At 42.0% G+C, this 16,777-nt stretch overlaps 1 protein-coding gene and 1 pseudogene across 7 annotated transcripts in view; one reads left to right on the top strand and one right to left on the bottom strand.

Moving 5' to 3' along the window:
• The window catches only part of CACNA2D1 (calcium voltage-gated channel auxiliary subunit alpha2delta 1), a 1,188,449-nt gene that overhangs the window by 173,109 nt on the left and 998,563 nt on the right, over positions 1-16,777 (top strand). For all 7 annotated transcript variants that reach the window (XM_073652315.1, XM_073652320.1, XM_073652318.1 and 4 more), the window contains exon 2: positions 4,460-4,541. In XM_073652315.1, the coding sequence (XP_073508416.1) occupies positions 4,460-4,541 (82 nt within the window). The remainder of the gene's footprint in view (positions 1-4,459; positions 4,542-16,777) is intronic.
• LOC141165608 (cingulin-like) lies at positions 7,396-14,865 on the bottom strand (annotated as a pseudogene).

The raw sequence follows: 16,777 nt of genomic DNA, 5'->3' as shown, positions 1-16,777 counted from the left end.
CATAATTAAGCCTGATAAATGTTATAAGTGCAAATAAGTCTTCTTTTCGTATTGCATCTAAATTTATAAGGGTATGTGCACATGTTCAGTAATTGTAGAAGAAAAATCTACTGGAGTGTTGGCAGAAAAAATGCTGCGTAAAATACACGTGTTTTTGCATGTGTTTTTTGATCTATTTTACTTTCATTTTTTTCCCATTCATTTGAATGAGTTAAAACGATGCAAAAGTGCTGAAAAGAGTTGACAACTGCAGATTTGGAACGGCTTCAAATCTCCAAGAAAAAAAATAAGCAGCATGTGCATGAGAGTGTAGAAATCTCAATCACTTTGCTGGTAAAATAAAATGCATGGAAAAGAAAAATTGGGAAAAATTAGGCAAAAACACAACGTGTGAACATACCCTAAAACTCACATACTAACAGCAGTCTGGAGCTCTGTTCACAGTTTGCAGTTTGGCTTATATGACTGTACACAAAAAATAATATTGTTTTAATATACATTGTTTTTGGCAATTTATAGATCAACAAACCTGCAAAAATTTTAATGTGCTGGTTTTGTAAAACTTGTCCAGGAAATTTGATTTCTGCATCAAATTTATTCAATGTGATTCAAAAGTGTCGTCTTAGGCTATGTGCCCACGTTGCATTTATGAAGCAGAAAATTTCTGCTTCATTTCTGCAAGTCCTCTCCCGGAAAAACGCATGCGGAATTCCGCACGCGTTTATCGCGCATTTTTCGCGCGTTTATCACGCGTTTTCCACATGCGGAATTGCCTTGCGTTTTTTATGCATTGGACAAAGGCAATTCTGCTTGCGGAAACGCAAAATTAAATGACATGCTGCGGATTTTTGAACGCAGCATAAACGCTGCGGAAAAATCCGCAGCATGGGCATTGACATTGCGGAATGCCATTGGGGACCATGGGGTGCGGATATACATGCGTTTTTCAAGCGTTTACGCTGCGGAAATTCCGCAGCATATACGCTTGAAAAATGCTACGTGGGCACACAGCCTTATGCTTTGAGATCTCTAAAGACCCAAGAGCATAATAAACTTAGAATAAAAAAAAGAAAATACTCTACTTTTCCATGGCTACTCCCCACCCTGTCATTACAGTTCTGGTGCTGTCTTCTGTCACAGCAAGTGTTCAGTCTTCTTCACATGTCCCTTCTGGTCTTCAGCTCCTCCAGCTCTGACTAAGCATTGCAACTTCATGTTGTGTGTCAGCGGTGGAGGTGCCAAACACCGGAAGGGACCTGTGAAGAAGACTGAAGACCTACTGTGACTGAAGACCAGACCTGAACTGTGAGGACCGGGAGGGATGCAGCTTAGAGAAACACAGGGCTGGGAAAGGGTGAGTATATATTTTTTATTTATCAATTAACCCCATTCTAGCATTTTAGGATCCTTCAAAAAGGCCACTAACTAACTGCTTTTGTTCTGGATTCCTAAAAGCTGGAAAAGGGTTAAGAAATTAAAAAAAATTGTCCAAAGTGAATAGTAATTTTTTTTACTTTGTACAAATATAAATTTTTTTTTGCCAAATTTGAAGTGAATTTGAATGCTTCTAATTAATTTGCTCATCTCTAACCTGGACATACAGTGCCTACAAGTAGTATTCAACCCCCTGCAGATTTAGCTGGTTTGATAAGATGCAAATAAGTTAGAGCCTTCAAACTGCAAACGAGAGTAGGTTTTATGAACAGAAGCATAAATCTTACAAACCAAAAAGTTATGTAGCTCAGTTGAATTTTATTAAATTTTAAACATAAAAGTGTGGGTCAATTATTATACAACCCCTATGTTTAATATTTTGTGGAATAACCCTTGTTTGCAATTACAGCTAATAATCGTCTTTTATAAGACCTGATCAGGCCGGCACAGGTCTGTGGAGTTATCTTGGCCCACTCCTCCATGCAGATCTTCTCCAAGTTATCTAGGTTCTTTGGGTGTCTCATGTGGACTTTATTCTTGAGCTCCTTCCACAAGTTTTCAATTGGGTTAAGGTCAGGAGACTGACTAGGCCACTCCAACACCTTGACTTTTTCCCTATTGAACCAGGCCTTGGTTTTCTTGGTTGTGTGCTTTGGGTCGTTGTCTTGTTGGAAGATGAAATTACGACCCATCTTAAGATCCTTGATGGAGGAGCGGAGGTTCTTGGCCAAAATCTCCAGGTAGGCCGTGCTATCCATCTTCTCATGGATGCGGACCAGATGGCCAGGCCCCTTGGCAGAGAAACAGCCCCACAGCATGATGCTGCCACCACCATGCTTGACTGTAGGGATGGTATTCTTGGGGTCATATGCAGTGCCATCCAGTCTCCAAACGTCACGTGTGTGGTTGGCACCAAAGATCTCGATCTTGGTCTCATCAGACCATAGAACCTTGAACCAGTCTGTCTCAGAGTCCTCCAAGTGATCATGAGCAAACTGTAGACGAGCCTTGACATGACGCTTTGAAAGTAAAGGTACCTTACGGGCTCGTCTGGAACGGAGACCATTGCGGTGGAGTACGTTACTTATAGTATTGACTGAAACCAATGTCCCCACTGCCATGAGATCTTCCCAGAGCTCCTTCTTTGTTGTCCTTGGGTTAGCCTTGACTCTTCGGACAAGCCTGGCCTCGGCACGGGAGGACACTTTTAAAGGCTGTCCTGGCCGTGGAAGGCTAACAGTAGTTCCATAAGCCTTCCACTTACGGATGATGCTCCCAACAGTGGAGACAGGTAGGCCCAACTCCTTGGAAAGGGTTTTGTACCCCTTGCCAGCCTTGTGACCCTCCACGATCTTGTCTCTGATGGCCTTGGAATGCTCCTTTGTCTTTCCCATGTTGACCATGTCTGAGTGCAGTTCACAAGTTTGGGGAGGGTCTTAAATAGTCAGAAAAGGCTGGCAAAAGAGATCTTTATTCCACACATGTGAAGCTCATTATTCTTGGTGCCTGAACTACTTCTTAATACTTTAGGGGGACCAAACAGAATTCTTGTGGTTTGAGGGGTTGAATAATAAATGACACTCTGAATTAACTTTTTACGTTTTAAAAAAAAAAAAAAAAAATAAAAATTTGCTGCAGTGCATTTCCCACTTCCAGGCTGATCTACAGTACAAATGTCACAATGCCAAGTTGATTCCGCATGTGTCAACCAGCTAAATCTGCAGGGGCTTGAATACTACTTGTAGGCACTGTATATTTAGCAGCTCTGATTGAATAGAATCACTCATTTAGTCAGAATTAGTCACACTTTTTTCTATCTTGTTTTATAAACGTATTCCTCTCAATTGTGTTGCACAGTGCTGCAGAATATATCAGCCCTCTTTGAGTTTTAAGAAATAAATCCGCTTAGATCACGTTCATGCTATTCCTTTTCTTTATCTATCTTTTTATATATACAATTTGGTTCCCGTTATTAGATTTATGTTCCCCGAACCATGGACAGCATGAATCAGAGCTTGGCTGCACAATTGCAGCTTTCTTTGAAACCCTCCGTCTTTGAATAGCCGGCACATGGGAGAGACCTGTTAATCAACTGGGGTGGGGAGAATCTGACAAGGGGCTGCACTGGGGTGGGGAGAATCTGACAAGGGGCTGCACAAGACTAATTAGTTTTCTCCCTATAGTACCCAACTAACTTTTCTTGGTGTGTGTTTGCAGAAATCCCACAACATTTTACAATAAAAACATTGACTATGCATAGTAAGGTTATGATTCATGCTGCCTATTGTTCAAGCAGCATGCATCTGATGAGAGGTTTCCATTAAGGAACAATTAACAATGAGAGTCTTTGGAGGTGAACAGTGTCGGGAGAGACAGAGTGTGCGCTCTTGATCCGGACTCTGCGCCTGCAGCATATCGCATGCACAGAATGCATACACATCCTTAACAGATGAAGTATGCACGCATATCACTATATCTCAACGGCTACCTTGGCAGCATCATAGTACCTGGAGGGTATCCATTTCATTGCAGATTATCTGCATATAAATAAAAGTTAAAGACACGGGATATTATGACCTTGCAGTAAAAATGATGATTTGAGGGGAGCACATTGTCTGTGGATATCAATCTTGGCCATTGGGTAAGGAGCGTATCTATAATCAAGTGGAACTCTTAGGCTACGGCCCCACTATCAGTATCTGGTCAGTATTCGGGCAGTATTTTTTCTCAGGAGTGGGAGCCAAAACCAGGAGAGGAACAATCAGAGAAAAGGTATAATAGAAACAAGTCACCAATTCTGCATTTATCACCAACTCCTGGTTTTGACTCCCACTCCTGAGAAAAGATACTGACCAAATACTGATCGTGGGGCCATAGCCTTAAAGGGTTCTCTGGTCTCATAAGAAAAGTCTGCAGTCACTTTAAAATATGTGATTGTAGACTGCTAAAAGGTTACATTGTGTGATGGGGGCTTGTTTTTCTAAGCTGTCCTAAAAAATATATTTTACATTTTTTGTCTCCATAGCATTAAACAATGGGTTGAGAAGATGCAAAATGATCTGGTTACCTTGGCAAGAACAGCAAGTGGTGTGGACCAGCTAGCAGAAGTAAGTGAACAAATTTACTAGTAATTCTATGGTGCTTTATGTTTGATGATTTCATCAGATTGGCAGGAAGGTTTATTGAGTTATGTTTTGTTCAACTACCTTACCAAAACCACTACTTACCATGATTGCTAGTATGCTGAACACTCAGCCTTATTCACAATATCTCTGGGCGTTATATGTACTGACATTTCATATCAAAGTTGTATTAATGGTATAATAAATGAAATTTATTGTAAGGAATATTATATGTATTACCAAGTGTAGGCACAATGAAATCATACACACGACCATATTGGAGATCTGGTGATAGAGATCTGTAATATAATGCTTCCAGATTTAAGTGGTCTTTGCTACACCTTATGTGACTGCATCTAAAATAACCCCTAGTCCTCCATCAAAGGCCTCTCACCCAGCCATCTACGGTGTTTCTCCAGAAACAACACCTACCCCAAAAATAAGCCCTAGCATGATTTTATAGGATTTTTGGAGTATACTTGAAATATAAACCTTAATCCAAAAATAAGCCCTAGTTACAGTCAGGACCAACCTTGGGGGGACCTGGTCAAGTACCCAGGACCCCCACTCTCTTAGGGGGCAGTCCAGAATTTCTATTATGAGGTTAAGACTGCTTACAGACCTTTGAGGACATCACGGTCATATGACTATGATGTTAACCAAAGGTCCTTTAACTGCAGGAGTCTCGAGGAACTGAAGAGGAAACAGGCTGGTATGTGTATATTCACATGTGTATGTGCTTTTTGTGTATATTTTCATGTGTATGTACAGTGTGTGTGTATGTATGTAGGTATGTGCAGTGTGTATATATACATGTTCATGTGCAGTGTGTCTGTGATGACATGATTATATTTGAATAAATGTTGATTTTTTTGTTCAAGAATAAATGTGCATTGTTGTCCATGGAAAAAAAATAAGGCATCCCCTGAAAATAAGCCCTATCCCATCTTTTGGAGCAAAAAATAATATATGACCGTGGCTTATTTTCGGAGAATCCCGGTAGTACTCTGCACTACATGGAAAAACACAAAACAGGAGTCTGATGATTGATATCTTTTTCTTGTGGTTTGGCTAAAAAATGTTGAGCTCGTTACAGAGTCAGACTTGATCTAACTTGCATCACTACCTCCAATGCTTGGCACTAGTGAGCCAGCTTTCTTATTCTTAAAGGAGGCCTAAATTGCATAAAAATTGTTTTTGACATGCTCCATCGTGTATCAATTTACAAAGGCCGTCTCCCCTATAAGTAATGTGAGAGTACAGAGCCCCATGGAAGCTCCATACAGCATTACAAGCAGTTTCTAGAGTGCACATGACAGACCAGTTGGAAGTGGAATCTTAAGGCCTCCATACACATTAGACTAATGTCGGCTGAACCCACTAATATTGACAGGTTTGGCTGACAGTCAAGTGTGTGTATCTGTGCTGACCGACTAATGGTTGGGTTAGATGTCCATTACGCATGTCCGATTTTGGACTGCTGATCGCATTGTTCTCCCCGAGATAAGCCGCCGGTTGATGTGTCAGTTGGCAGCTTTCTCATAGAGAACACAGGAGCCATCTGATGTGTATGGCTATCCTTAGTCCAAATGGCAATAAAGTGTGTTTACTGTTAATAAATACTTAAAATACCTAATTAAATCTACTGTAATACAATAATGCTACTCAAAAAAACATATAAAGTCCGAAATAGGGGGAGGAGGTGCATTGCTCTTATATATATTTTGTATATATTTTTACTTTTAGATTTGTATTAGAAATTGCTTACATGCTGCCATCTGTGCCATACAAATTACATTGCTTAATCTATTTGTGCAAATTGCAATGTTTTCTTTTGTATTAAAAATATTTGTTTTGATATTAGTATTAAAGACATGACTTTTGGCTCTCTAGTAAGCTGCTAGCTTTTGTTTTATTTCTGTGTGAGCTTTTAAGTTATTTTGTTTGAAAAAAAAAAAAGAAAAATCTGCCACTTCATTTTTATTTTATTCCTACAAAGTCAGCTAAACTTTAAAGTTAATATTTAATCATGCCCTGTATGTTTTTACTGCAGTATGAGGCAACAAATCTTTTGTGTGTTTTTGAGAACTAGATATGTATGGAATCAAAAGTCTGAATGAAAGCGAACAGCAGTGTAGCTTGCAGTGTGATGACCTTTGCAGTGTTGGAAGTACTGCATGAAAGGGCTTCCCAAGATGACTTCCAGTACTTGAAGGCTGCACACTTCTGAGTCATACCGAGACGTATACTAATTACTGGAAGTCTTTCTAAGGCCGTGCAGCCACATACAAGAATTACTATTTTTTTTTTTATTAAAATAGGCTACTGTCAATATTATCACAAGTCCAAATACCTTTATGTTACTATTAAATGCCATTATTAAAATACTACACTCTGAAAGACGTGGCATATATATGTAACGAACAAATGGATAACAAAATAAAAAAAATATTGATCATTTTGGCGATATTCCCGGACAGAGTATAGCTTTATCGCTTTTAGACTTATTACTGGAGAATGTCAGCCAAATGCTTATGATTTAATTTTCTCTCTATCTGCCCTTACGTCATCTCTCTCTTGCTCTTCTCTCTTAATGAATTATATCAGCTACTTCCCTCTTGTAATCTCTTTACGAGGACAGACAATGCCCTTCTCTCTTCATCCTTTCTTTTGTCTTGGATCACTCTTCCTTTGTGTATGGCATTTCTACCTTCTATTTGTTGTTAGTTTGTTGTTTGTTCTGTCTCTTCTTTTATTGTCTGCACCATCTGTCTATCGTCTTCTCGTTTATTCTTATATGATATTTGTGACTGCTCTGCGCTTTAGATCATTTTACATATTATCTTCCCAAACTTCCACAGTTAATATTTCCCAGATTGCTCGCCAAGAGAACATATTGACATCTAGGAAAGAGAAATACATGCGTGTGCACTTGTGTATATGTATAGATATTGATTTACCTATCTCTCTCCATAATACCTACAGTTTGTATTGACTTGGATTAAGAAGCATGTTCTTGCTTCCTATTGTGACATAAGAAACAATGTGCTCGCCTTCCTTTATTTATAGCCTTAGGAGAGCTTACTTTGTATTTTAAAGAACTCTTAAAGGGGTTGTCTCAAGTTTGGAAGGTATCCGCTAATCATGGGAGTACAATGCTTGGTTATTTTCAGTGGTCCCATTATGACTGAATGGAATGACAAGGTGCATGATCGACCCATACTCTATTCACATGACTCTTCAGAGCCCCAGGTTTTGGGATCGGTAAGTTACCCCCTAATCCACGGATGGGAGTAACTTCCAAACTTGAGAATACCCTTTTAACTCTCTTGACATGTTTTGTTCCATAAATACTTGTACTCCCCATACAGTTATAAGAAATCTGCATTGTGTCATTCCTTTAGTTGTTTATGCTGGAAATGTATGAATAAATTGCCACCAAGGAGTTACCAGTCTCCTTGTCAATAGGATGTCTGATACTATTGTGAGGTAGCGCTATTGATCATGTTGAGAGGCACTCACTTCACCGGGTCAATTAAAGCACACAAGCAACGTTTTCCAGTAAACTAAAGTCCAGCAGTTTATTACTCATCATAAACTGCTTATAACATAGTCCATCTCAGTGGCTCACAGGAATGTTACACACGTAATATCCTAGAGCCGTTCAGTGGCAGCTATGCCCGCTTGGCTTCAGATACAGTCCTCAGCAAGGTAACAACACTAATGTCCATATCAAGCACCGTCTTTTACCTTTGCCTGGTCTAGCTTTACCTTTGCCGGGTCTACCTGCTTCTATCAGCTCTGTTCTGCCAAAGCTGTGGTTTAAGGCTCACCAGACGTGGTCTCCAGGCCTCGTGCCTCCCAGGGCTAATGGTGTACTAGACACAGGGATCAGGTCTCTTGACTCACTCTGTTTCAAAAACCACCCGGATATATATATCCCTCTGTGCGCACAGGACCTGTGATGATGTCACAGTCATGTGATCACTCACCTGAAGGGGAGGTACGTGGTCAGCCAGAACACACCCCCTCAGACATTTTGGCAATGCAGCAAGCCGCTGCATTACATATCCTCCCCCTCTTGTTCAAGCCCATGGAATTGAACACATAATATACACAGTCACATTATAACCCACGGTTCAAACAGAGTCCATGTACTTGACGTTTGCGCTGCTCAGCCCCTGAAACATTAGTCATCAACATTAGCCCATTCCTTAGGGACCTACCATCTGTCATTGTCACTAACTTCGTCAAGTCACATTTCCGAGTCGTAACCTTGTCAGACCTCCCTCGCTCCCAGCGGTCAATACAGCAGTGCGACTCACTTGCCCTTGTATCTAAGGTCAGGTCCGACTCCGTACTGTCTTGTACTCTATTGGGTCGTTTGTATGGGCCTCTCAGACCTGAGTTACTGGATGACTCACTACCTCTAAATCCTCAGGACATCTTGAAAGGTCTCTAACTTCTGCTATAGCCGTTCTATTATTTGGAGGGCCCTTTCTCTGTCTGGTCTCACAATTTATAGACGGCTGCCATCTTCTGCTGCTCAGGCGATGCTGTCTTTCCATTCGCAGTCTGGCGAGATTCAACTGTTCTACTCTACTTCTCGCAGGTAGGTCACTCGGTACTCCATCAGCATTCGTATATATGCAAGATTTTCTTCCGTTCCTACAGCAGAGAATGACACCATGCCGTCTTCATCCAGTATCCATTCCTGATGATCACGTGGACTGCTTACTTTCATCACACCAGACTTCTTTACCATCATTTGCATGGCTTGGCCATTTCTCCCAATGAGCTTTCTTACCAGAGCATGAGGCACCCAGATGACGTCTTCCCGCAGACTTTGAGCTTTCTCATAAGCTCCAGTTGTCTAATGGCTTGTTCCGACTTCAACTGGACAATCCGCTTCGTGCGAACACATCGCCAGTGTATGTCACTTAGGACAGCCACCCTCTTCACTGTGACTTCGGTTGTGGACAGGACCACCAGCTGTTTAGCTTTTGAGGTCGAGTACACCTTACAGGCTCCCACGGCCTTCTTAAACTCTTCATGCACTGACTCTCTGGTGCATTCTAATCTCAAATCTTCGGGTACATCTATGAGGCACTTGTACCGAGAAGTTTCTGTCTCACAAGTGGTGTCCAAACAATCATCTGGCTCAGGTTTCAGGGACAACTGACTTTCAGTTTCTTCACCCTGTATGCTTCCCCTGAGCTGACTCACAGCTATGAACTCAAGAATTCTCCTCTTGACATCTTCCATCCCATACTGATCTTCTTTTAACACTTCCTCAGCTCTCCTCAGGTCCACCTTCTCATGGTATAAAGGATTAAGCGCAACTTGTTTGCCCTTTTCCTTCTCCAAGGCGGCCTCGTTCACTGATTGGTACTTTGCCAGGCGACCTTTGAGCTTGAAAACTTCTTCCTCTAGCTCAGCTACTCGCCTCTCAGCAGCCCATCTCTGAAGCTCTTCCTGCTTCAACTGCTCCTTTATCAGCAGAATTCTCTCAGACCTCTCTGTCTCCAATGCGCCCACTCGGCTCTCAACAGCGAGTCTCTCAAGCTTCTCTTGCTTCAAATGGGCTTGTAGCATCTCCTTGAGCTCCTTGATCTTGGCTCTTACATCCACCGAATCATCCAAGCTCGCATTATTCGAGGAGGTATTCGCTTCATACCTCCCTTCTCCAGTGACAAACTCCTGACCCTGGTCTATGGCTTCTCCGAGAGACTCCTCCATCTTTTTCCGCTCAGCTTCCATCCTGCCGATTCTATCCTTAAGGCGTGTCTCTGCCCTCGGGAGATCATCACAGACCTGCTTCAGCTCCTTCACCTGAGCTTCCAGTCCTCGGATCTTTCTGCGGAGATCATGATTCTCATCACGGGTGTCCTGCAGAGTGGTCTCAATCCCTTGGCGCATGTGCTCTGCATCAGCCTTATCATCCTCTAGTTTTTTCTTAACCTTGAGGAGATCCTCATAGTCCCTCTTAGTTTGTTGCAGGTCCCTATTGTGTTCATCATACTCCTTCTTGGATTCACGCAGCTCCCGGTTGAACTGTTCGCACAGTTGTTCTAGGTCTTGATCGCGTCCATAAACTTTGTCCTAAAGCGCCCCTTTTAAGGTAGATAGCTCCCTATCCCGCTGATGTAGACAGTCATCCAGTCTTTGCTTCTCCTGCATCAGCTGCTTCACCTGCTCCTGAAATCTCTGCACTTCCTTTCTTGTGACCTCTGCTTCCTCCGCATCCACAGAGCCTTTCTTCACTTGGTTCAGTTCTGACTGCACCAGGGAGAAACGATTTTTCATCTCATTCAGCTCATCTTCAGACTCCTCTTTCTCAAGCTTCAACTGCAGAACCTCCTCCTTGGTTTTGCGGAGGTCCTCTTTATTTTTCTGGAACATTTCCTTCCATTGGTTGATTTCCTCGCTGCTTTCCTCCAGTTCTCGCTGCAAGTTCCTCACAACCTGGTTTATTTTCTGCCGTTCAGATTCCAGATTCAGCTGGTCCTGGGACACGTTCTCCATGTTTTTCCTTAGTTGTTGCATGTCACTCTGATACTGCTGCCTGACAGGCTCCAGCTCTTGGTCATGTTTGGCCACCTCCTCTTTCAGCGCCCCCTTCAGGGCTGTCAGTTCCTGATCCTTCTGTCTCAGTAGATCATCCTACTTGTACCGAATCTGCAGAACTGCATCCAACTCTTCCTCCTGGTCTTCTTTGTTGCCTGATACCGTACTGGAGGTTGCTACTGGCAACGTCACCTCTTCTTCCTTGCTGATCTCCTCTGCTTCTAAAGTAGGATCCACACTCGGAATAAAGGCACACAGCATTGCATTTTCTTTATCTACCCTTTCAGCAAAGGCTACAGGAGCAACTTTTTTGTGGCCCTTGCGCCTTCGACGACGAGAGTGGGACTTTCTCACCTCGTTTAACTCCTCCTGACTGAACTCTCTTTCTATTTTTGTAGTGTCACCATCAGCTGTGGGGTCTGTGTCACTCCCCATGGTGTTGTGGACGAACAAGTCACCTCCCACTTTGAGGTCAACCCATTCTACTGGAGCTACCCAGTTATCAATGGTCGAATTGTCATTTTTAGGTGGTACCAACACATGACCAGTAACCAATTCTGGTTTTGTATGCTCCACCCACTTTTGAGACTCTGCCCCTTTTAAACAACCACACCTGTAGGGGGTACTTTAAAAAAAAAAAAAAAACGCGATAGTCTTAGGACCCAGTTCACAACATATCTTACTACCTCCCTGGGCACTCCGGGATAGTGCCGGCGCCACAGGAGAACTCAAGGAATGGTCCGCTGCCTCCATTCTGTAACTCTTTCTCCATTCCGTCTGGGGATACTGCTCCATTCATAGCCATCGCGGTACACTGTTCACACCAGACACTTCACACCGCTCTCCCCGGAAAAATTTTCATTGGCCCACCAAGCCACAGCAAACCAGGTTTGAGTGCGACGACAATTTTCATAACCCCGCCGAGTTACAGCCAGATGCTTTAATCTTCGTGGCCCCGCCGAGCCACAGCCAGATGCTTGCATCCACGTTCGTTTTTCTGTGCCGTTATCCCTTGCAACCAGGCTGCAGTTGCCCGCATTCTCTAACCAATTATGAGGTAGGGCTATTGATCATGTTGAGGGGCACTCATTTCTCCGGGTCAATTAAAGCACACAAGCAAAGTTTTCCAGTAAACTAAAGTTCAGCAGTTTATTACTCATCATAAACTGCTTATAACATAGTCCATCTCAGTGGCTCGCAGGAATGTTACACATGTAATATTCTAGAGTCTTTCAGTGGCAGCTATGCCCGCTTGGCTTCAGATACTGTCCTCAGGAAGGTAACAACACTAATGTCCATATCAAGCACTGTCTTTTACCTTTTCCGGGTCTATCTGCTTCTTTCAGCTCTGTTCTGCCAAAGCTGTGGTTTAAGGCTCACCAGACGTGGTCTCCAGGCCTCGTGCCTCCCAGGGCTAATGGTGTACTAGACACGGGGATCAGGTCTCTTGACTCACTCTGTTTCAAAAACCACCCGGATATATATATCCCTCTGTGCGCACAGGACCTGTGATGATGTCACAGCCATGTGATCACTCACCTGAAGGGGAGGTACGTGGTCAGCCAGAACACACCCGCTCAGACATTTTGGCAATGCAGCAAGCCGCTGCATTACACTATCCGATTAATGCTGTAAGTATAAGACGGTGTAAGGACACAACCTTACTGACAAGGAGAATTGTCAAGCCTAGATGTTGCTTCATTCATACATATCCAGGAGAAATAACAGAGGAACAGCATACGACAGTATTCTATGAAATCTCCACCAAAATTGTTATATAGTGGGGAACACAAGTATTTTCTAAAATAGATACCTAAGGAGCTGACAGGTCTTCCATAAGTATTTACTACTGGCTTCTGTATCTATGTTACCTTTAACTATTTAGTTTCAGTTGCAATTTATAATCTTTCTGTTATTGCTGTACGTATATAGCCATCTAACCTCTATTCCTGTGCTTGTACACTGCAACTAATCTGACATACAAGTGCTTCTCATTAAATTAGAATATCATCAAAAAGTTAATTTATTTCAGTTCTTCAATACAAACAGTGAAACTCCTATATTATATAGTCATTACAGAGTGATCTATTTCAAGTGTTTATTTCTGTTAATGTTGATGATTATGGCTTACAGCCAATGAAAACACAAAAGTCATTATCTCAGTAAATTAGAATACTTAATAACAAAAGCTTGAAAAATGTTTTTAGAATCTGAAATGTTGGCCTACTAAAATTTATGTTCGGTAAATGCACTCAATACTTGGTCGGGGCTCCTTTTGCATCAATTACTGCATCAATGCGGCGTGGCATGGAGGCGATCAGCCTGTGGCACTGCTGAGGTGTTATGGAAGACCAGGTTGCTTTGATAGCAGCCTTCAGCTCATCTGCATTGTTGGGTCTGGTGTCTCTCATCTTCCTCTTGACAATACCCCATAGGTTCTCTATGGGGTTAAGGTTAGGTGAGTTTGCTGGCCAATCAAGCACAGTGATGCTGTTGTTTTTAAGCCAGGTACTGGTACTTTTGGCAGTGTGGACAGATTCCAAGTCCTGCTGGAGAATGAAATTTCTATCTTCAAAAAGCTTGTCGGCAGAGGGAAGCATGAAGTGCTCTAAAATTTTCTGGTAGACGGCTGCGCTGACTTTGGTCTTGATAAAACACAGTGGACCTATACCAGCAGATGACATGGCTCCCCAAACCATCACTGATTGTGGAAACTTCACACTCTTCCTCCAGACTCTGGGACCTTGAATTCCAAATGAAATGCAAAATTTACTTTCATCTGAAAACAACACCTTGGACCACTGAGCAACAGCCCAGGTCTTTTACTCCATGGCCCAGATAAGACTTTTCTGGCGTTGTCTATTGGTCATGAGTGGCTTGACACAAGGAATGCGACACTTGTAGCCCATGTCCTGGATATATGAAAAAAAAACAGAGAAACTAGGAGTTTCTTGTACAAAAATATAACAAAATCTTTATTAAATACACATGTATACATATTAGCAAGAGGACAATATGGGTAAAAGCAGTGTGCATAAAGAGCAGTGTCAGGAAACCCCCCCTCCCCAGAACAAAAAAAATGGTCAGAGGTTATCTATGATTGTATACTAGGTATGGGCCGGGAAAAGTGGAATATTTAAGGCTAATCATAACAGGTCAATCCAGGTAGTGTATATAAAGCAAGTAATAGGAGTATAAGCACACAGTGTGCCTGCTAAAATACAAACTCCCAGGGCCACCATCAACACATATATAAGTACCAGAGTATTGTACCACAAAGCCTAAGACCGCTAACTCTAATTGTAGTGTCCCAAAGACCCTCAGACCGGTTGCTGGGGTGGATTGGCGTCTTCCCAACGCACGTTTCGCGTTGCCTGTGCTTTGCTTTCTCACTTCCCTTGAGAAATAGCTAAAATATTGGTCCAAAGACCTCTATGGACCTCTATAGACCTGTATTACTAAAGTAATGTTAGTAGTAGAGCAGGACAGTAGCTGGTATATTTGATTCAGCACCATTGCCCTGTGGAGATCTACTTATCTAAGCATTCTATAGCTTTCTGTCTATCATGATTTTTAATTGAAGTCATACATGTAACTTTGTGGAAACTTGTTATCTCCAAATTGATGTTATTAGCTGATGGAAGTGCACCAACTTTACTAACATAGTTTTTACAATTGGTGTTCGTTAAACTAGTCATCTAAACACATTCATTTCATACATTGCTTGATACTAGTACGACATATCGTGAAATTTTATTCTATTTGTATTCATGCAGAGAGCTTGTCAATGTAGTAGCTTTTCCATCCTCTAGGGAACTGAGTATCAAAAACAACCATGTCTAGATGAGACCGATATTGGCTGACCTATATGTAGCATTTTACTTCTTTCCTAGCAGCAATGATAAAGAGCGTTTTATAAATGACCATCACAGTAAAAAAACAGCTTGCAAAATCTTATGTTAGCAATGGACTAGCAATTTTTTGCACAATTTTTAATTTACATGTTGCTAAAATGGCACAAACGCTATGGAGTCTATGGCAGTTATGTACTGAACTGATACTAGCATGCGACACACAATCAATAAGTAGTCATATAAATCTTAAGCCAGTATGTCAATTGTTAGATTACCACTGGCATGTGCATACAGATGCTACAAGTACACTAGCGCTAGCTGCACTATTTTCATAGCCTGAATACTTACCTTTTAAAGTCCGTTAAAAGTACCACTTCCAAAAGTTTAAAGTTTGTTAGATTTATGTTTATAGCAAAGCTAAATCTATATACTTTCTATACATACCTATATATTCAGTCCCTTATGATCCTGCATTTAATTCTGAATATCTGCACACTAATTATTTTAGCCGGACATTGCATTTAGGGGGAATACTATGTCAGATGCAATGGTCAGTCACATAATTCAAGTGCCTGAGAGGATCCAAAGGCTTCTCTGCCATATCACTTTTTTAACTTAAACTGACGGGGTAAGTAATGGGAGTGTCTTATAGATGCCTCTCCATTACTAACCACTAAGCTTGATGTCAGCTGACATTACAAGGCTGACACCAACCCCATTTGCCACCACACCAGGACAAGTGGGAAGAGCCGGGCAAAGCGACAGAATTGGCGCATCTAATAGATGCGCCTTTTCTGGGGTGGCTACGGGCTGCTATTTTTAGGCTGCAGAGGGCCAATATCCATTTCCAGTTTGAGTATACCAGCCCTCAGCTGTCTGCTTTAGCTTAGCTGCTTGTCAAAAATGGGGGACCCCTCTCCATTTTTAAAAATAATTTATTTAAATAATTACAAAAAAAAAAAATGGTGTGGGGACCCCTCTATTTTTGAAAACCAGCCAAGATAAAGCTGAAGGCTGCAGTTCACAGCTGTCAGCTTTACCTGCGCTGGTGATTAAGAATAGGGGAGACCCCACATCTTTTTGTTTTTCAAAGCTTACTGGAGCTTACTGTACATGTATTTTTTTTTTAATAAATAATAGAAAAAAATGGGGGCTCCTGTTAAAATTCTGGGAAGGGGCCAATATCCTTGAAGTTTCTCAGGCTGTTAATATCAGCTCACATCTGTCTACGTAACCTTTACTGGTTAGTAAAGGGAGGACCCCCCAAAATAATGACTTGGAGTCCTACCTAATATTACTAACCAGCAAAGGCTAAACACAGAGCTATGGGCTGATATTAATAGGATGGGAATGGGCCATGGATATTGGCCCCCTCCCAGACTTAAAACACTAGCCCTCAGCTGCCGCAGAAATGACATATCCATTAGATGCACCAAATCTGGCTCTTAACCTCAGCTCTTCCCACTTGCCCTGGTGCGGCGCAGGTGGGGTAATAGTATTGTGGTTGATGTCAGCTTTGTAATGTCAGCAGACTTCAAGCCCAGGGGTTAATGATGGAGAGATGTATATAAGACACCCCCATTACTAACCTCATAGACGAAATTAATAAAGACTCACACAGAAAAAAAGTAATTCAATTGAAATAACCACACTCTGACTCTTTTACCCATTTATTAATATAGAAATAAAAAATCACAGTATTCCTCACCTGTCCACCGATAGTCCATATGTCCCACCACATTCCGGATGGTTTGGTGAGTGGTCACATCAGTGATGCGACCTCTCACCATGCCAGCCGGC

This window comes from Phyllobates terribilis, unplaced genomic scaffold, assembly GCF_046119375.1.
Source record: "Phyllobates terribilis strain yellow unplaced genomic scaffold, ASM4611937v1 Scaffold_11__3_contigs__length_659146591, whole genome shotgun sequence".
NCBI lineage: Eukaryota > Metazoa > Chordata > Amphibia > Anura > Dendrobatidae > Phyllobates > Phyllobates terribilis.
This window is presented reverse-complemented; position numbering and strand designations above follow the sequence as displayed.